Here is a 22,353-nt window from a genome sequence, read left to right on the forward strand (position 1 = left end):
GTTGGTTAAGCGACTGCCTTCGGCTCAGGTCATGATCCTGGAGTCCCAGGATCGAGTCCCGCATCGGGCTCCCTGCTAGGCAGGGAGTCTGCTTCTCCCTCTGCCCCTCCCCCCTCTCATGTGCTCTCTCTCATTCTCTCTCTCTGAAATAAATAAATAAAATCTTTAAAAAAAAAGATTTATTTATTTTAGAGAGAGGAGCGTGCGCATGAGCAGGGGGAGGGGCAGAGAGAAGGAGAGAGAGACGCAGACTCCCTGCTGAGTGTGGAGCCTGAAATGGGGCTCAGTCTCATGACCCCAAGATCATGACCTGAGCTGAAATCAAGAGTTGGACGCTTAACCAACTGAGCCACCCAGGTGCCCCAGAGAGTATTTTTTGTAAATTGTAAGAGAATAACACATAACTTCACATCAATAAACTTGAAGATTAAATAAAATGGAGGACAGTCAAGGAAAAGAAAAATTACTAAAATCAACTCAAGAAAAATTATGAAAATAACAATAAAAACCCACAGCAGAAATCTGTAAGATATTCGAAGAAGTAGCCACTAAAACTACATCAGGCACAAATGGTTTTTCTGGGTGAATTCTACCAAACTTCTTCTTTTTTTTTTTTTTTTAAAGATTTTTATTTATTTGACAGAGAGAGACACAGTGAGAGAGGGAACACAAGCAGGGGGAGTGGGAAAGGGAGAAGCAGGACTCCCGCTGAGCAGGGAACCTGATGCGGGTCTCGACTGGTATTATGACCTGAGCTGAAGGCAGATGCCCAACGACTGAGCCACCCAGGCACCCCAATTCTACCAAACTTCTATCAAACAGATAAATTCCATGTCATCCCTACTGTTCCCAAACTTATGGAGACAGAAGGGAAAGCTTCCTAATTTCTTCTATGTGCCTAACATATTCCTGATATCCATCTGGACTGAGACGGTACAAAAAATAAAACTATAGATCAATCTTCACTTGTGAAGACAAATATAAAAATCCTAAGTAAAATACCAACAAATAGAATTCAGCAGTTTTAAGAGAATAGTTCACTATGACCATGGAGGGTTTATACCAACAATGCAAGGATGGTTAAATTACAAAATCTATTAACATAACTTCATTTGTTCACTAAGTATGTGCTAAATGCTTTCTGTGTGTCTGACTCTATGCTAGTTGAGTTAGTGAGCCATACCAGAAGGGTTCCTGTCCATGTGGAGCCAACAGCCTTATGGGAGAAGGAAATCACCGATAAGGAGATTTAAAGTATTCGATGGCACACAGAATAACTGAGGGAGGCTCACTTTAGATAAGGTGGTTAGGGAATGCTTATCTCAGGCGGGACATTTAAGCTGAGTTGAAAAGCAACCCGCTTGAGTTCAAAAAAAAAAAAGAGAGAGAGAGAACAAGAGGGAAGATCAGGAGGCTAGGACAGGTGAGCAGGGGAGAAAGATGTGAGATGAACCTGAGGAGGTAGGAGGGGCCAGATCATACTGGGTCTTGCAGGCCACAGTAAGGATTTTCTTCTAAGAATAGTTCCAGACACTATTTTAAAGAATTCTTTAAAAAATTCTCTAATTCTTCTATAAAGAGAAGAAAAATTTTAAAGCAGGAGACTGAATGGCACTATTTTATCCATTACTCATTTTCCACTTAATGACTAGAGTCTACCAGCTTGTCAGGGGCCTAGGAAAATATTTAGGACCTGAGAAAATATATTTACAAGTCAAAAATACAAAAAGAAAATTATAACCATAAAAATTAATAAATGCTTAAATGTCCTCAAAATATAACAACCCAGGGTTTTCTTTTTAAGAAGGCTCCATGCCCAGCATGGAGCCTAACTGAGGGCCTGATCTCATGACCCTGAGATCAAGACCTGAGCCAGGATCAAGAGTCAGATGCTTAACTGACTGAGCCACCCAGGTGCCCCAAACCCAGGAATTTCATTCACTGTTAAATTTAGGATTTATAAAAATTTTGTTACATTTGAAAACAACTCTCACTTTACAAAAATTCCTAAAAATGTTAACTGTTAAAAATCTCAGGTAATTATAAATTGAATCAGTTATTTGTAGCCAAACACTTCAGTAGCAAAATTATTAAAATTCTTTAAACACGTGATAGCAAAAATAAATAAAACCACATGTTTAATATGGGATGTGGGTACCTTTTAATGGATTTCCTATAAAGTGGGGCAGAGTCTCCAAACCCTCCCCAAGTATGCATTTCTAAGACCCATGGAACTCTTACCACCATTTTAGGAGAGAAAGGATCAGATTTATGTTTTCAAAAGCTCATTCTGGCTTGTACATGGAGAATACACTATAAAGGACCAAGAGCAGAAGCAGAGAGACAAACTAGAAGGCAACTGTGGCCATCTAGGTGAGGGAGGGACCAGGTGGAGGTGGGAGAGGTGGAGAAAAGTATAAAATATATTTAAAAGGTACAAGTGAGGGGCGCCTGGGTGGCTCAGTTGTTAAGCATCTGCCTTTGGCTCAGGTCATGATCTCAGGGTCCTGGGATTGAGCCCCGCATCAGGTTCCCTGCTCCGCGGGAAGCCTGCTTCTCCCTCTCTCACTTCCCCTGCTTGTGTTCGCTCTCTTGCTGTGTCTCTCTGTCAAATAAATAAATAAACTCTTTAAAAAAAATTTTAAAAAAATTAAAAAAATAAAAGATACAAGTGATTCTATCATGAGATAAATGGTTGTTGTTACGAATAAAATCTGTGACCATGAAATACAGTAAGGCCAATCAGCTCTTTGAAAAATAGGACTCCAAATTCTGGACTCACCATTCATTCATTCAGTCAAGAACCTTTTTGGTTTTTATACAAATTTTAAAGCATCCACCATATATTATATTCTGTACTAAAACCAGGCCCTGGAGTATACAAAGATGATTTTTAACACCCTCAAGGACAGAGGCATAATTAAAATATAGTATGGTAGGGGTGCTTGGATGGATCAGTTGGTTAAGCGTCCGACTCATGATTTTGGCTCAGGTCATGCTCTCAGGGTCGTGAGATGGAGCCCCGCATTGGGCTCCGCACTTGGAGTGAAGCCTGCTTGAGATTCTCTCTTTCCCTCTCCCTCTGCCCTCCCCCCTAAAAAATAGCATGGTAAGTGCCATAATTAAAGAACAGAGATATAAGACAGTTATGCCATAGGAATACAAAGAAATAACTGCTGGTAGAGTCAAAAAAGATTTCACAGGGGATATGAGATTTTGAACAGAGTCTAAAGAATGAGTAGGAGTTTGCCGTGGACAGAACATGAAAAAGGTAAAGACTCTTCTGAGTTTATCAACTTCCAGTACTATCAAATGTTGGCAACGATGAAGGCCGACAAGAAACAATATAAATGTAAGAACTAAGTTTTTCAGGATTCTTAAGCCCAACCAAACGAGAAGGTGGAAACAGTAGCCAAAGCTACACTGGAGTCTCCAACGCAACTAGAATCCCAATATTTGGATTCTAGCTGGAAAACAGAATGTTAGCATTTATACTCTTACTACATTTAGAAATTAAAATGCTAGCAGACCTAATTTTAGGGAACATTAAAAAAATTCTCAAATTCTTTAGAACCAAACCTCAAAAATCAAATTTGCAATTTAGAGGAAGAATTCCTTGATACTCCAGGTTGAGTCTGGTGTGATCCTCTGTGCTTCCTGGCTCCCCGGACACACCTCATGGGTAGCACCTTCATGCCCTATTGCTGTTGTCACCCATTTACTTTGTACTTCCCCTTCTAAACTCTGAGACTCTTAATGGCAGGCTATGTGGCTTTTACTTCTGGATCAAGTACATAGAAGGAATTCAATTAATGTTTGCTGGATGAAGGGCCAAACAAATAAGCAAAGGAATAAACTGGATATGTATGTATGTACATATAAATGGATGAACAGTACGAACCTAAGTATTTACAGGGTGCAAAAGAAGGTAACACTTAAAAACCTCTAACTGGAAGAAGATAAAACATGTACACAGGATAGTCAACAAGAAAGTGTAAGATAAATTGTTAACTGTATGGTTCTAGCCTAGGAGACATAGGAGTTAGAAAACAGAGGCGCTACAGGCCCGTGGAACTGGACTTCAAAGGAAGGACAGGACCAGAAGGGTCAAAACAGATGCTCAGTGTGAAGCTAAGGAAGCTGAAGCTGCAAGACCCCCCACTTTCATGGGGTCTCCCAAAGCCCTAGGAGGGGTCCTGGCCCAAATGATCTCTCTGCTTTTTTCTGTTGCAATGTGTTTTTTCTTTCTTTTCTTTTTTTAATTGTAGTAAAATACACATATCATAAAATTTACCATCTTAGCCAGTTGTACAGTTCAATAGTGTTAAGTATATTCACGTTGTTGTGAAACAGATCTTCAGATCTCTAGAGATATTTTATCTTGCAAATCTGAAATTCTATGCCCATTAAACAAATTCCCTCTTTCCTTCCCCCAGTCCCTGATAACCACTATTATTTTCTATCTATATAAATCTGACTACTTTAGATACCTCATTTAAGTGGAATCATCCAGTACTTGTCTTTTCGTGACTAGCTTATTTCACTTAACATAATATTCTCAAAGTTCATCCACACTGTAGCATGTGACAGGATTTCCTTCTTTTTCATGGCTAATAATCCACGGTATGTATATACCACCTTTTGTTTATCCATTCATCCACTGATGGACCCTTGGGTTGCTTCTGCCTCCTGGCTACTGTGATGAGTGCTTCTTTGAAGATGTGTATGCAAACAGTTCAATTCTTTTGGATACATACCCAGAAGGGGGATTGCTGGATCATGTGATAGTTCTATTTTTAATTTTTTGAGGAGTCTCCATACTGTCTTCCATAGCAGTTATGTCATTTTATAATCCCATCAACAGCATGCAAAGGTTTCAATTTCTCCACATCTTTGCCAACACTTGTTATTTTCTGTTTTTGGTGTTTTTGTTTTGGGTTTTGGTTTTTTGGGGTTTTATTTTTGTTTTGATAGTAGTTATCCTAATGTATGCAAAGTAGTATCTCATTATGGTTTTGATTTGCATTTCTTTGATGATTAGTGATGATGAGTGTCTTTTCATATGCTTACTGGCCATTTATATATCCTTGGAGAAATGTCTATTCAAGCCCTTTGCCCATTTTTTTTTGTTTTGTTTTTTGTTTTGTTTTTAAAGATTTTATTTATTTATTTGAGAGAGACAATGAGATAGAGAGAGCATGAGAGGGAGGAGGGTCAGAGGGAGAAGCAGACTCCCTGCCGAGCAGGGAGCCCGATGCAGGACTCGATCCCGGGACTCCAGGATCATGACCTGAGCCGAAGGCAGTCGCTTAACCAACTGAGCCACCCAGGCGCCCGCCCTTTGCCCATTTTTTAACCAGGTTATTTCATTTTTTGTTGTTGAGTTGTAGTTCTCTACATATTCTGAATATTAACCCCTTAACAGATATATGACTCGCAGATATTTTCTCCCATCTGTAGGTTGCCTTTTCACTATATGGATTGTGTCTTTTGATGCACAAAATTTTAAAAATTTGATGTAGTCTCATTTGTCTATTTTTGCTATACTTTTGGTGTCACATCCAAGAAATCCCTGCCAAGTCCAATGTCATGAAGCTTTTCTCCTGTGTTTTCTTCAAAGAGTTTTATAGTTTTAGGTTTTAAAGCTTAGGTCTTTAATAATTCATCTTGAGTTAATTTTTGTTTTTGGTATGAGACAAGGGGCCATCCTCATTCTTTTGCAAGTGGGTAGCCAGTGTTCCCAACGCTATTTGTTGAAAAGACTCTCTCCTTCATTCCCCACTGAATGGTCTTGGCACCCTTGTCAAAGATCACTTGACCTTATATGTGAGTGTTTATTTCTGGCTTTCTATTCTATTCCAATGGTCTATTTGACTGTCATTATGCCAGTACCACACTGTTTTGATTACTGTAACTTTGTAATATATTTTGAAATTAGGAAGTGTGACTACTCTTTGTTCTAAATGACCAATTATTTTTATAAAGTGTGCAAAGACAAGGTATTTTCATCACTCTTAACCCATACTGTTAAAACCACAGCCTCTTTCCATCTTAACTTTCCCCCAGCATGATTCCCGCTGTCAGTAGAGTTAGAGTGGCTGCAGGCATTTTAGGAATCTGCAAAAAGAAAGTTAAATTGGTGATATATTCATTTTAAGATTAGTGGAATATATTCATGTGGTTCTCAGTCATGTCTGTATGGTCGAGTTATTGTTAACCATCCTTGTATACAAAGATGTGACTGGGCCAACTTACTCTGCATCATGACAGAAATGTGCAGGGCCAGATCATGATGTAAATGTGTCAATTCAAAGAGTATTTCAAAGTAGCCAGTGTACAAGAAAAAAATGAAGCCTTGCAATATAAAGGATACTTGATAGAGATTTTCCCAAAGTTGATAACAATCTTAAAAATTTACATAATTTTACTCATAACAAGTTGTGAGGCTGAAAGGAATTTTGCTAATCTGTCAATTTGAAAAACCATATTCTGATCAACCATGCTATAATACACAATGAATTACTTTTCTATTCTCTCTTTAGAAAATATCACAGAATTGTTGTAACATGAAAGGGCAACAAAGACTATACAGCCAAAAAATGTAGAGAAAAAAGTTTCACAGTGATGTGTTAAGCAGTGAATACAAATATTATTGCTATTTTTCTGAATTTTGTATTTGTCAACTTCAACGTTGCCATTTTTGTGATTTCCTTCCTCATTGTAAATAAATGTTCACTTCTGTACAACTTGTATTTGAAATTAATGCTCTTAAAGAGCATTCCCACGAAACCTAGATTCACTCCTGGTCAAAAAGAAGGGTCTCTTCACCTGAACAAAGGCATATAGTGGGGAAGGAAATGAGACGTGCATGGAAGGCCCTATGGAGAGTGTGCATGGAAGGCCTTATGGAGAGCCACTGGATGGCTGCAGAAAGATCCTTTAATTAATTAATTAGCTAATTAATTAGTTTTTTTTTAAATAAACTCTATGCCCAACATGGGGCTTGAACTCATGACCCCAAGATCAAGAGTCACATGCTCTAACCAACTGAGCCGGCAGGCTCCCCAAGATCCTTAATTTTTTTTTAAAGATTTTATTTATTCATTTGAGACACAGAGATACAGAGAGAGAGAGAGAGCATGAGCAGGGAGAGAAGCAGAGGGAGAGGGAGAAGTAGGATCCCCGCTGAGCCAGGAGCCCGACGCGGGGATCGATCCCAGGACCCCGGGATCTTGACCTGAGCCAAAGGCAGATGCTCAACCATCTGAGCCACCCAGGCACCCCAAGAGCCTTTAAACAATAGAAAAAATATTCATAGGTAGGCTAAAGGCCACTTAATGGAGGCCCCCAGAAGCAAAGAAAAAGTTCAGACTTGGATAGAAAGGCATCTTCTGCTAAACAAACAATAATCAACAACTGGCTTATAGGTAGAGATGCTTAAAGAATAGTGACAAAATCAGGTCTGTTGGAATATATTTAAGAAAGCATTGACTATAAAGTCAAACATGATACGTTATCAATTCCCTTCCCTTCTGCTAATAAAAAATAAAATATTCTAGGGTTAGGATTTTTAATAACTCCACCCCAGATTTTCAAAGTGAGTGTAGAACAGGGATTCTTAGCACTCAGACATCTTCATTCATTCAATATAGTATACTTATTGACATTTTCTATGTGCCATTGGCAGTGACCAAGCTGACAAAGGTCTCTGTCCTTGCACAGCTGGAGATCTAGCAAAAAGCCTTAACCTGCCTGCCATGGTGTGCCTCCTCTCTATCACGCTCTTCACCTCTCCTTCAGCCCGAACTTCAGGGCACAGACATTCCCAGCTGAAAGGGAAACCCAGGCCAAGTAAGTGCTCAGGGCAGAGCTTGTCTTCACACCCTCTAGTGATCATAACATTTTGGGGAAATAAACACTAGTTTCTCTTCATGACACCCCTGGAGATTCTTGCAGCTGAACCTGTAGTTCTTTACCTATAATCACTATTTCAAACATTTCAAAACATTTTATAACTGCATGATAATAATAACATCTCCAAAAAAGAAGCCTTAAAACACCAATTTCAAGGAACCGGACAAATACATCTTGCCTTTCAAGTAATGTTTTTCCATAAAGGCAGTTATTTTGCCCATAAGCAAAATATAAGCTAAATTATTAAGACTTATAAAATTAACAGCAGTTTTCTAAGAGCTGCATGATCTACCCTATTCACTGTTGGTTAAAGTCACCACTCGAACCTGTAAGTAGTAGCAACCCACATTTTCAACTATGAAACACATAGCTCCTGAAGTTACTCTTATTGTAATTAACCCATGGCCAGACATCCAAGAAAAACTTCATGAAATAGAATTCAGAACTTATTATGTATGATTCTGATACTCTTGGGGAAAAAAAGGTGTTTTCAGAGAATTAATTTTTTTCAGTCACTTCAATGCAAATTACAAAATTTATTAGCAACGGACAGTTTCCCAAAGACCTAATACAAAATGTTTATGGTTATACTAAAATTCCCAGCAGCAAAAATTCCATAAGCATAACTATCATCTATTGAACCTCTTTGTGGCATTTTCAAAATACCATTAACTTGAAAATAAAACTTATTTCCTTTCTCTTAAAAACAATCTAAGAAGATTATATAGAAATCCAACTATTCTTCTGATGTCCAGCTTACTGCTGTGTAATAATGATTGAGTTTACACAGAGTTCAGTTTGGTACTTCTTAGTAAGTTTATTTCAACATGTACTTATTTTAATGGTTTAAAGAAAAAAAAAAAACCTGGTGAAAACTGATGGTAGAACACAGAAAATGTTAAAATAAAAACACCTCTTTCCTATGGCCAAACACCAAAGTTTGTGTTTTGAAGATAATTATGTATAAGTCACTTGGAAATACTTTTTTTTCCTGTGTGTGTGTGTGTGTGTGTATTTAGGAAATACTATAGAGCTGCCCCATTTTTTTAAACAAGCACCCAAAAGAATGGCTGTGAAAGAACTTAATGTTAAATTTGGTGGTTAAATATGAAACAAGGAATATCCTAATAAAAGGAATCCTTAGTGTAGAGACTGAGGAAGAATAAGCTTTTTTTTTTTTTTTAAGATTTTATTTATTTATTTGACAGAGAGAGAGACAGTGAGAACAGGAACACAAGCAGGGGGGAGTGGGAGAGGGAGAAGCAGGCTTCCCGCCGAGCAGGGAGCCCAATGCGGGGCTCGATCCCAGGGCCCTGGGATCATGACCTGAGCCGAAGGCAGACGCTTAACAGTCGACTGAGCCACCCAGGCGCCCCTGGGAAGAATAAACTTTTAAAAGTTGCACTGCAGTATAAGATGAATCTGAGGAAGATAGAACTGTAAGTTAATGAGTTAGAGTAGGAACAGAAATAAAGATAAGGTAAGGACAAGCTGTTAGAATTAATGAAAGGTCTGCATAATTAATAATTCAGAAAAATTAAAAGGGCATTTTATATCTAGACATTTAAGTTGGGAAGAATGTAATTAGTAAGAAGAGAATTTAATCAAGACATCGGAATTAAGACATTTAAAAAATAACACCTCAAGCACAAAGCCATATTAAACCACACTAGCGTATAAAGAGCAATGTTGACGCCATAAATTACATTCTTCCCTCCAAATCAATATAAAACTATCTTCAACACTTTGATTTCCATATGGGTCTCCCATGCAAGCTCTGAATAGATTCTCCCTTAAAAAAGGGAAATCAAAGATGGCACCCCAAGGGTGTTGAAATACAGGAACTGATATAATAAATTCTACCAACAATCTTAAAAAGGGGATACTTTCTATGTAACACATTATAAAATGAGATTTTTAAAAATTTTAATATGTATGCTTTATTTAATATAACACATATAAAAGATTATCATTTCAACATAAAATCAATGTAAGTTATTAATTTTACATTTTTGGGGGGGTACTAAGTCTTTGAAATCCAGGCTGCATTTTGCATTTAAAGTACATTTAGGGGGGCACCTGGGTGGCTCAGTTGGTTGGGCAGCTGCCTTCGGCTCAGGTCATGATCCTGGAGTCCCGGGATCGAGTCCCGCATCAGGCTCCCTGCTCAGCGGGGAGTCTGCTTCTCCCTCTGACCCTCTTCCCTCTCGTGCTCTCTGTCTCCCATTCTCTCTCAGATAAATAAATAAAAAATCTTTAAAAATAAATAAATAAATAAATAAATAATAAAGTACATTTAGGGACACCTGGGTGGCTCAGTCGTTAAGCGTCTGTCTTTGGCTCAGGTCATGATCCCAGGGTCCTGGGATTGAGTCCCACATCGGGCTCCCTGCTAGGCGGGAAGCTTGCTTCTTCCTCTCCCACTCCCCCTTCTTGTGTTCCCTCTCTCGCTCTGTCTCTCTGTCATATAAATAAATAAAATCTTAAAAAAAAAAAAGTACATTTAAATTTGGTTGCTAACTTTTTTTTTATTGTGGTAAAAACACATAAAATTAAATTTACCATCTTAACCATTTTTAAGTGTAAAGCTCAGTAGTGTTAAGTACATTCTCATTGTTTTCCAACAGATCTCTAGAACTTTTTCATCTTGTAAAACTGAAACTCTATACCCATTGAACACTGATTCCCTCCTCCCTCCCCAGAGCCCTTGGCAATCTTCACTTTTCCACTTTCTGCTTTTATGATTTTTAACATCAGATACTTCATGTGAGTGGAATCATACAGCATTTGTCCTTTTGTGACTGGCCTATTTTGCTTAGCATAATGCCCTTCACGTTCATCTAGATTGTAGCATATGACAGGATTTCCTTATTGTTAAGGCTTCATATTATTCCATTGTGTGTATATACATTTTCTTTATCCACTCATCTGTCAATGGACATTTAGGTTGCTCCACTGCTTGGCTGTTATGAATAACGCTGCAGTGAACATGGGTGTGCAAATATGTCTTTGAGATCCCACTTTGAGAGATCTGTTATTGTTGTTATGTTTATTTATTTATTTATTTATTTATTTAAAGATTTTATTTATTTATTTGACAGAGAGAGAGACAGCAAGAGAGGGAACACAAGCAGGGGGAGTGGGAGAGGGAGAAGCAGGCTTCCCGCGGAGCAGGGAGCCCGATGCGGGGCTCGATCCCAGGACCCTGGGATCATGACCTGAGCCGAAGGCAGACGCTTAACGACTGAGCCACCCAGGCGCCCCAATTGTTTTTTTTTTTTTAAAGATTTTATTTATTTATCTGACAGAGAGAGACACAGCGAGAGAGGGAACACAAGTAGGGGGAGTAGGAGAGGGAGAAGCAGGCTTCCCGCTGAGCAGGGAGCCCAGGGCTCAATCCCAGGACCCTGGGCAGAAGCTTAACGACTTAGCCACCCAGGCGCCCCGAGAGATTTGTTTTTAATGCTGAATTTTCATAAAATGAACCAAAAGATTCAAGAAAATTCAATTAACAAAGATTTACTAGAAAAATTGAATCACTCTCGTACGTTAAAGGCAATTATCTTTTGAGAATATGAGTCAATTTAAGCATGGAGATTTAAAGCTTAGACTTGTTTGTAAATTAAAAAAAAGAAATTAAAAAGAAGCCAAACTCATTAATACAGTTGACCCCTGAATAACACAGGTTTGAACTGTGTAGGTCCACTTAAATGCAGATTTTTTTTTTTTTTTTTTTTTAAAGATTTTATTTATTTATTTGAGACAGAGAGAATGAGAGAGAGAGAGCACATGAGAGGGAAGCGGGTCAGAGGGAGAAGCAGACCCCCCGCCGAGCAGGGAGCCCGATGCGGGACTCGATCCCGGGACTCCAGGATCATGACCTGAGCCGAAGGCAGTCGCTTAACCGACTGAGCCACCCAGGCGCCCTAAATGCAGATTTTTTTCAGTAAGTACAACACAGTGCTGTAAATGTACTTTCTCTTCCTTATGATTTTAAAACATTTTTTCTCTAACTTATTTTATTGTAAGAATATAGCACAGAATATATATAACATACAAAATAGGTGTCAACTGTTTATGTTATCAGTAAGGTTTCCAGTTAATAGTAGGCTATTAGTAGTTAAGTTTTTGGGGAGTCAAGAGTTCCATGTGGATTTTTTACTGTGGGGGGGGGGTCAGTGCCCCTAATTCTTGTGTTGTGCACCAAAACTGGTATTTGGTTGCAAATAATTTACAACAAGTAATCTGCCTACAAACATCTAGACCATCACTTGTCTCATAAATAAAACCAAATCAAGAGCCTGTCTTGGGTGGAAACATTTTATATAATATGAGCTTTCAATAAGCATAGTCAAATCTATGAGCAACTATCTACTTATGCTGCTTTTTGAAAAGCTGTTATAGTTTTATATTTACCCCTGTGTTGAACACATTATGTGATTAATGCTGTGTGAGTTTAATTAGTAATTATATGGCAATAAACTTAGCTTGTTTGATTTGTTACAGTAGCTCGTAAAGTAAATATCCTCAGAAAAATGATTATATTAGATATACTAATAGTTCATAAACCTCATTAAAAAGCAACAATATTGAAACAATATATATACACAAAGTGTTTAAAGCTATACACTCTACCAAATCTTATTCACACATACATCAGAATTCAGTACATCTAAATATTAACAGTTTAGCACAGATATTTCTCAATGTCAAAAGTCAATTATTTTTTAAGAGGGTTTTCTATATGCATAGCTACCCTAACCTGCCTGTTTATAGAACTTAGTTCCACTGAAATAAACATCATGGAAATAAAATAATTTTTTCAAAGCTTCTAGCACTTATGGTAAAAATGTTAAATGATGAAGCAAGGAAAGTGGCATAGATCAGCTAATAAAAATACTTAGTCCTAATCCTTACAAGAATTTGCTCTATGACCTTGACGTTCTATTATCCCTGTGTTCCATCTGCCTCCATAAATGAAATAGGCTGTTCATACAAACTGAGATCAGTGAATGAGAGCCATTTTGGAAATCATTTTGGAAAAAAATTTAGATCTCTGCCTCATATCATACACAAAAATGAGTACCAGTTCAATTAAGATGTAAAGGTAAAGGGGCACCTCGGTGGCTCAGTTGGTTAAGCGTCCGCCTCCTGCTCAGGTCATGATCCCGGGGTCCTAGGATTAAGCCCCGCACTGGGCTCCCTGCTCAGTGGGGAGTCTGCCTCTACCTCTGCCTCTGCCCCAACCCTTCCCCCCCGCCCCGCCCTGCTCATGCACATGCTTTCTCTCTCTGAAATAAATAAATAAAATCTTAAAAACAATTATTTTTAAAGATGTAAAGGTAAAAAATAAAGCAGGAAAACTAAGGTATTTTATTACATTAGGGTAGGGACAACTTCTCTCAGCAAGGACAAAATACAGAAGCTATAAAGGCTGACTGATTTTACCACATAAAAATGTTTTAAGTTTATTAGTATGAAAGATACCCCAATGCTAAAAGATAAAGATAGGGAGAAAATATTTATTTATAATATTTATATTTTATAAAGGGCTCCTACAAAGCTATCAAAACAAACAATCCAATAGAAAAATGGGAATAATATGCAAATAAGTGATACATAAAACTTAAAAATCTATGGCCAATAACCTAACAAAAGATATTCCATCTCATTAGTAGGCAGAAAAGTGCAAATTAAAAACAATAAAATATTAGGGGTGCTTGGCTAGCTCAGTGAGTGAACACACAACTTTTGATGTTGGGGTTGTGAGTTCAAGCCCCACGATGGGTGCAGAGATTACTTTAATAAAACAACAACAGGGGTGCCTGGGTGGCTCAGTCGGTTAAGCGGCTGCCTTCGGCTCAGGTCATGATCCCAGGGTCCTGAGATCAAGCCCCACATCGGGCTCCCTGCTTGGCAGGAAGCCTGCTTCCCCCTGTCCCTCTGTCTGCCGCTCTGCCTATCTCTATCTCTGTTAAATAAATAAATAAATAAATAATCTTAAATAAATAAATAAATAAAACACAATAAATTATTAGAGTGGCAAAAATTTAAGGATAAATAATTTTATTGTCATCAAAGGTGAGGAGAAATGGACATTCTCATACACTGTTGATGGAAGGCATCATGGGTACAACTTCTTTAGAAGGCAATTTGCTAGCAGCTACCTCCATGCAAAAAAAAAAAAACCAACCAACCAAACAAACAAAAAACCATCCCATGAACCAAGAGCTTCATCTCTAGAAATTTATTCTACAGAAATACACCTGTGAATAAAGATATAAGAATAAGGATGTTCAATAAAATATTATTTACAATAATCATAGAAGTAGAGACCACCAAAATATCTACTGGAGAAGAATGATTATAGTCCATCCATTCAACAGAATGTCGTGCAGATGTTTAAGAGAATGAAATAAGCTATGAAAGATGCCAAATTTAAAAAGCAAGTGATAGAAGAATTATGCTGGAAAAAAACCCCTCTATTTAGTTGTTTTAAGATACACAGAAAATAGGGGCCCCTGGGTGGCTCCGTCATTAAGCGTCTGCCTTCGGCCCACATCGTGATCCCAGACTCCTGGGATCGAGCCCCGCATCAGGCTCCCTGCTCCGCGGAAAGCCTGCTTCTCCCTCTCCCACTCCCCCTGCTTGTGTTCCCTCTCTCGCTGTGTCTCTCTTTGTCAAATAAATAAATAAATAATCTTAAAAAAAAGATATACAGAAAATGGGGTGCCTGGCTGGCTCAGATGGTAGAGTGTGCAACTCTTGATCTCAGGGTTTTGAGTTCCAGCCCCACATTGGGTGTGGAGCCTACTTAATTAAAAAAATATATATATATAGATATATATATATAATAAAACAAAATATACAGAAAGTGTTTACAAAGATTAGGAGGGGAAGAAGGGTAAAAGAAGAGTCTCATTTTTATTTCTCTATCTGTATATACCATTTGAATGTTTTATGATAAGCATGTACAGTTGCCCCTTGAACAACATGGGGGTTGGGGTGCTGACTCCCCCACACAGTTGAAAATCTGCTAATTATTTCTGACTCCCCCAAAGCTTAATATGAATAGCCTACTGTTGATTGGAAACCTTACTGATAACATAGTCAATTAACACCTATTTTGTATGTTATGTGAATTATATGATTATAGTTGTATGATTATACAGTTTATACAGATCATAGTTATATGAAGTGTATTCTTACAATAAAGTATGCTAGAGAAAAGAAAATGTTTTATTGATTGATTGATTTTTAAAGATTTCATATATTTATCTGACACAGAGAGAGCAAGAGAGCACAAGCAGGGGGAGCGGCAGATGGAGAGGGAGAAGCAGGCTCCTTACTGATCAGGGAGCCTGATGTGGGGCTCAATCCCAGGACCTGCGGTTCATGACCTGAGCTGAAGGCAGACACTTAACCAATTGAGCCACCCAGGTGCCCCGAAAATGTTTTATTTTATTTTTTGTTTTGTTTCGAGTTTTTATTTAAATTTTAGTTAGTTAACATATAATGTAGGGGCACTTGGGTGGCTCAATAAGTTAAGTTTCCATCTCCTGATCTCAGGGTTGTGAGTTCAAGCCCCGCATTGGGCTCCATGCTGTGTGTGGAGCCTACTTAAAAAAAAATAAAAACAAACAAACAAAAACCAAAGTGTAATATTGATTTCAAGAGTAGAATTTAGTGAAGAAAATGTTTTAAAATCATAAGAAAAAGAAAGTACATTTACAGCACTGTTCCATATTTGTCTGGCTCAGGCAGAAAAGCATGCAACTCTTGATCTTGGGGTTGTGAGTTCGAGCCCTATGTTGGGTGTAGAGATTACTAAAAATAAATAAACTTAAAAAAATTCCATGTATAAATGGACTTGCTCATTTCAAAACCGTGTAGTTCAAGAGCCAACTGTGTTATTTTTATAATTAAAAAAATTAAAGAATAAGTGGGAATTTCACAAGTCATTTGGCAATGTGTACACTTCTAGGATCTAGAATGTAGTATTCAGTTCCTAGATCCTACTAACCAGATTCAATCATCCTCTGCCAACTGCAGTTCTGAGATAACAAAATCATCATCATCATCATCATCATCATCATCATGTTTTTATTTTTGTTGCCTCAACCAAAAGAACACATTGTCTTTGCTCCCCACTCCCACAGAAGAGGTAGACAGGTCTAGGGGAGGAGCGTCTAGTAAGAAGAGTCATTTCTGCTTTACCATTTCAATATATGACAGCAGAGCAGGCTCAGGAAGAAAAACAAAACAAAACCAGAAACAAAACAAAACAGGATTCATCTGTGAAAAGGCAGTATGAGACTCATGAAAACAAAACAAGTTAAGGACACAACACAAGTCCACGGGGCTGTCTGAAGCTCTCTAAAAGAACACCATTTGTATAACACAAAACTTGTGGGAGAATCTGCCCCAGTGATGCCTTCTGAACACCTAAAGAGGCTGATACTGGATAGGGGTTACTGGAGCAGGTTTTTAAAGATAAAGACTAGTTTACTTGGGAAATGGATACCCTCTGGAGAACAGAACTTTCATCTGTGCTTTAAAAATAGGCTTAATGTCATTTTCATTGCTTCTCCCAACTCCCTCTTATCCATGAGACTTTGATCTTAACACTGGCATGGTTTTGCTAACCATAGTACTTTTGGGGAACACAGCTCCGAAGGCTGGCAAAGGATTTGTGTTCAGGAGATAGTATAAAACACCTTTATGTCAGAAAGATCCAGGTTCACATCCTAACTCCCATTTCAAGCTGCATTCCCATGGACAAGTTACCTACCACAATCTCTTGAGTAAAATGGTACACTGTCATGAATGGAAATAACACTCACAGCATCTAAGCAAAGTACCTTGTGCACAGAAAACCCTCATCAAATAGGAGCTATAATTTTTATATTACAAAACCTTTGACCAGAGTGTGGGGTTGGGGGAGTGGGCAAGAGGATGGGGAGAAATACCTGAACTGTTTCTGTAATTCCACTGGGACTCAATGTTTGGCATTCTACTTTGCTAAAGATGAAATGATTCCATGAGCCCATGTAGAATATAAGTGCGTTTGACAGAATACAGCAAAGTTAGGATTTATACTGTAAGCTATTTTTAAAACTGCCTGGTTAGCAAATTAAACCAGCTGTGAAAATATCCTGGTTTCCATTCACAACAAATACAAGACAAACATTCTCCTTTAATGAACCTGGCCTTGTGGTAGCACAGCATATTCTGCATAATTCATTCCTAAGGGTTGTGGAGACATCATTTTCCTAAGACAGACCAAAATTAAACTATTTTCTAGGAAAAAAAAAGATGAGAGAGAGGAGTTTCTTTCTACAGATTTTCAGTAAATTCCACGAATTGTCGTCCCATTTAGCTTAGGAGGCTACTGTCTGAATAAAAGAAGTTATGTCAATACTTCAGGCCAGCCTTTACTATGCTTCCTTTAAAAGGGCATATGAAACACCAGTCTTCTCTTCAACACAATTTTTCAAGTTCTATGGCAAAGGGAGGAGAAAAATCTGCTCACGGTCACCAATAAGCTACTCCAAGGACTCCCAATTTCAGATTTAAAACTGATCACTCTTTAAGAAGTCAGGGGAGAGATCTTGAATTATTCAGAATGTTGGCTAAGTTATATTATTTATGACTCCCGTTCCTTTAGGGAAACAAATTGTTATTTAAACAGAAAACAGAAGTATAAATAACTAAATGAAATAGAGTTTCAAGAAGTACTATTCAAATAAATTCACACTTGGAATGCAGGGAAACAATCTATTCATTTAGTGCATTTCATAAAGACATAGCTAAGAAAAGGATATACCACCTTAAACTTTCTGTGGAAATCAACCAGACTGAATTAGTTCAATTTGGAATATCCTGAGCCTTAAAGCCTTTGCTAAAGTGTAACATAAATTTTGATTAGCCAAGTCTGAAAAACTACAAAGCCAACTTTCTTGCCCCTCCAGTTAGTCTGTCTATAAACAGAAGCAATGCATTAACAGCCACCAAAGCAACTGGTGAGTTCCACAATGTGCCCAACGTATACATCCTCTGCAAACAGGCTCTCAGCATGTTTAACCAAAGTACTTCTGAAGATCTGTAGTAGGACCCTTTTTAAATAAACTGTGACTCACTGTTTGCTTTCTTCACCAAGGGGTGGAGTCTTGCCATGCCCTTCCATTACAAAATCCTCCTGTTCCACCTGCAAAGGCAAGCACCACAGGTCAGCAGTAGTCAGTAACTAAGACGAAACTCACTCAAAGTTCCAGGGCCTGCCCTGTGCAGAACCACATGGCCACTGCACTCTATTGCCTGGTCCAGAAGCCTGGGCCAGTGCCTCTCAATCTCCAGGTTTGCTCAAGGCATCTCTCCTTGAGTGACTAGATTTGTGGAACAGAAAAGGAGACGTGTTGACTTGCAACTCACATACTTGTAACAAAAAATTAACATCCAGAATATAATAAAGAAGTGCTATGAATCAATGAGAAAAAGACAGTGTACCAGAAAATTTTACAAAATAACCAAGTAGGAATTTTACTGAAGAGGATGCACAAATGAAAAGATATTCAATCTCATGTCAACCAGGAAAATGCAAATTAAAACCACAAAGAGATACCATTTCACAACTACCAGGTTAGCTAAAATTTAAAAATTGGGCAATACCAAGTGTTGACAAGGGTACAGAGTAACAGCAACGCTCATCTACTCCTGGTGGGAAGAAAAATTGGTACAACTACTTTTCAATAGTTTACCACTATCTGGTACATTTGACTATGTATTTACTGTACAAACTAGTGGTTGCACTTCTAGAGAAACTTTTACACATACATAAAAATATTTTTGTAGAATTATTTTTAACAGAAAACAAAACAAAACAAACATCCATCAATAGTAAAATAAATAAATATACTATGGAGTTTTCAGACAACAGAATACTATACTATATGAAAATGAATGAACTATAGCTACACACTGCAACCTAGATGAATTACAAAAACACAATACTGGGTGAAAATGCAAATCACAAAAGAACACACACAGTATAATTTCATTATATAATGTTCAAATATACACATTCTAAAACTGTATATATGCACGTGTATTTAGACGTGTATGTGCGTACATATAGTTTTTATTTTTATTATTTTTTTAAGATTTTATTTATTTGCGAGAGAGAGAATGAGAGAGGGAGAGAAAGCATGAGACAGGGGAGAGTCAGGAGAGAAGCAGACTCCCCGCTGAGCAGGGAGCCCGACATGGGATTCGATCCTGGGACTCCAGAATCATGACCTGAGCTGAAAGTAGTCGCTCAACCAACTGAGCCTCGCATCCCTATATATAGTTTTTAAAAACTATTTTATTATTATTATTTTTTAAAGATTTTATTTATTTATTTGACAGAGAAAGTGAGAGAGCACAAGCAGGGGGAGCAGTAGAAGGAGAGGGAGAAGCAGGCTCCCCTCTGAGCAGGGAACCCGATGCGGGGCTCGATCCCAGGACCCTGGGATCATGACCCGAGCTGAAGGCAGACGCTTAACCACCTGAGCCACCCAGACACCCCTAAAAACTATTTTTAAAAAATGAATGACATACAAAATTTAGGCTAGTGATTGTCTTAGGCAGGAGCATATGCAGGGTCCTGGGGTATACCTGTGGTCTACTTCTTGGCCTGTGTAGTAGGTATATGGGTGTTAGCTTTATAATTATTCTTTTAACTATGTATTTCTTTCTTTTATATATGTATGGTTTATTTCTCAATACAAATATCAAAGGGGGAAAAAAAGTATTTTACTATTCCAAGTGGTTTACTGACCTGGAAGATCAGTGACCGAGACAGAGCTACCCTCCATAAATGGAGACTGCCTACCAGTCCTATGAAAACGCTCCCAAAAGGTGTAACTTACAAAAATCAAACAGATGTATTCAAGGAAGGAGACAGGACTATTCCCAATTTAGAAAAATAGTTATAGGACCTAATAATCTGGAAGACAGACAACAGTAACATACACACACACCACAATGGAACCAAAGAAAACACAAGGCTTTCCAATTCTGTCTTCTCCAGTCTTCATTTCTCAAGAATGCTAGAGAAGATGGGACAATATTAAGAGGCTAAGTTTCAAAAAGGACAGAAAAGTAAAGAGGTGTTCGTAATTTCCATTAAAGAAACTGGAGGAAGCATACCCAAGATTAATTAAAGACTCACACTGGGCATACTGTAAAATTCAAACCAGGTTTTGACTTTATTCTTAGGAACTTCCTAACTCTGCAGCCTATGGGACTTAGCCAAGGAGAGGGAGGATTCTCCCATCCTAAGTTTACACTTAGGATGTAAAAACTCTAGAAGAAAAAAACAGTATTGCAGAGGAAAACTTATGAGGAGCTAGAGATGACCAGGTTGTGTTACAGGAGTGTATACGTATGTTTTTAAAAATTACTGTGTTGTGCATTTTATACACTTAACTATATAAATGTTATGCCTTAATTAGGAAAAGCAGGTGACAAACTGTTTAAATTTGTTAAGCTTCTTGCAAACTCAAGCATCAATCATTCTCTTAAAGACAAGAATGACTATTCTCTCATTGAAATGTATTATAGAAATTTCTTGATCCTTCATCTTTAAAAATTCTCTCCAATTAAAGAGCTCTAAAAAAAAAAAAAAAAGAGCTCTAAATTGTGTACCTTGGCCTCTGCTTAGTAGTTTTTTTTTAAGGCTTATCTGTAATCAATTTCTAATTAAATACAATAATAATGAGAAGGTTGAAGAACCCGCAGCTTTGACAATCTCCTCCATGTATGCTCCCAATCTTTAACTCCAGCCCCCATGTTATTCATACTAGTCTTCTTCACTTGGATGGCCCAATAAGTTCCAAAATGAAACATCATCGTTGTCCTCAAATTTCTTCTCCTTTATTATATCCCCTATGTCTGCAAATGGTACCATCATTCACTAAGATCCCCAAACAGGAAATCTATACAGGTATTCCCCACTTTCTGAAAGTCTGTTATACCACTTCACTTCTACAGAAGACCTACGTTAATACCTAGTTTTGTGAACCAAAAAAAAAAAAAAATCTGAAGAGGATTTTCGCTTTTTTACAAAAAAAGGCAAAAAGCAAAGTAGCGTTCAGTGTTGGTTTTGCAGCCAGCCATTATAGAGGCACGTGCACCCTGAGCAGCGAGAGGGGCACCACCAAGCTCCTTCCCTGGGACTACACTCAGCATCTCAGCATCCAGCCACCAGGGCTTGGAACTTTGTGAGCATCTGTGCTTTATCGTGAGTTATTTTGAGCATCCGTTAGCAAGATGTGTCCTAAAGCATCAGAAAAGCCTAGGAGAGGTTATTCTCTGGGTTTGGGAATGCGCCAAGATTTTTCCATATAAAGAAATGGTCATTGTTTCTTGGTTTTATGCAACATTTGGACTTACAAAACATTTCATAGGAAAGCTCTACCTTCAGATAGCGGGGGAAACCTGTCATCACACAAGAATCTAAGGTTCCCTCCTTAACCCCACATCCTACTAATCACCAAGTATTGCGGCTTTTACCTTTTAAATAGCCCTCATATCCATCACCCCTTCTTTATTCTCTTTAACTGCCATAGTTAAAAGCCAGCTTCTCTAAATCTCACTACTACAAAGCCTTCTCATTGGTCTTTATGCTTCTGGGTCCCATCTCATTTTAATACATCCTCCAAACCACTTCCATCAAGCGGGCTTTGTAAGTGCAAATCTTACTGCATCGTTCTCCTTGAAATTCTTCAGCAGTGCTCCATCACCTACTCTGAGGGATAAAAGTTCAGTTCATTTGTCCAAACAATCTTTTCATCTGCCTCTGCCTCACCCACTCTGAACGCCTGGTCGGGCATACAACTCCTTAATCCCTGTACATTTACATGTACTGTTCGCTCTTGCCTAGAAGCCCTGGCCTTCTGCCCACATACAGTTCAAATTCCTCCTCATTCCTTTAAGTGCCAATTCAAATGCCTTTCCCCAGAAGACACCATCTCCTGCAGCAGGTTTCACAACTTTTCTCAGTCTCCATCACATCAGAAGGCAATAAAAATGGTCCAGAAAGATCACTGCTCCTTATTGCCACTTCCTGTTTTTCTCACGTCCACTTCCAGTCCCTTCCCATCCTTACTTCTTTCTTTTCTACATTTCATGAACACTTTTGGACTTAATTTGATGATCTCCACCACTCCTCCCCCCTGGACTTCATTTGCAGGAGTTTCAAGATTTTTTTTTTTTAAAGTAGGCTCCATGCCCAGTGTGGATCTCAATTCAGGGCTTAAACTCAACCCTGAGATCAAGACCTGAGCTGAGATCAAGAGTTGAAAGCTTAACTGACTGAGCCACCCAGGTGCCCCTCAAGATTTTTATACATAAAATTTATACCATGTCTTTACTTTTCTCCCACTACCATTCATTCAT

General features: G+C 38.2%; 1 protein-coding gene across 1 annotated transcript in view; it reads right to left on the bottom strand.

Moving 5' to 3' along the window:
- Positions 1–22,353, bottom strand: part of TNRC6B (trinucleotide repeat containing adaptor 6B) — a 181,493-nt gene that overhangs the window by 132,171 nt on the left and 26,969 nt on the right. Inside the window, exon 3 of the mRNA XM_044915319.1 lies at positions 18,054–18,121. Coding sequence (XP_044771254.1) covers positions 18,054–18,121 — 68 coding nt within the window. The remainder of the gene's footprint in view (positions 1–18,053; positions 18,122–22,353) is intronic.

Source organism: Neomonachus schauinslandi, chromosome 5, assembly GCF_002201575.2.
Source record: "Neomonachus schauinslandi chromosome 5, ASM220157v2, whole genome shotgun sequence".
Taxonomy (NCBI): Eukaryota; Metazoa; Chordata; class Mammalia; order Carnivora; family Phocidae; genus Neomonachus; species Neomonachus schauinslandi.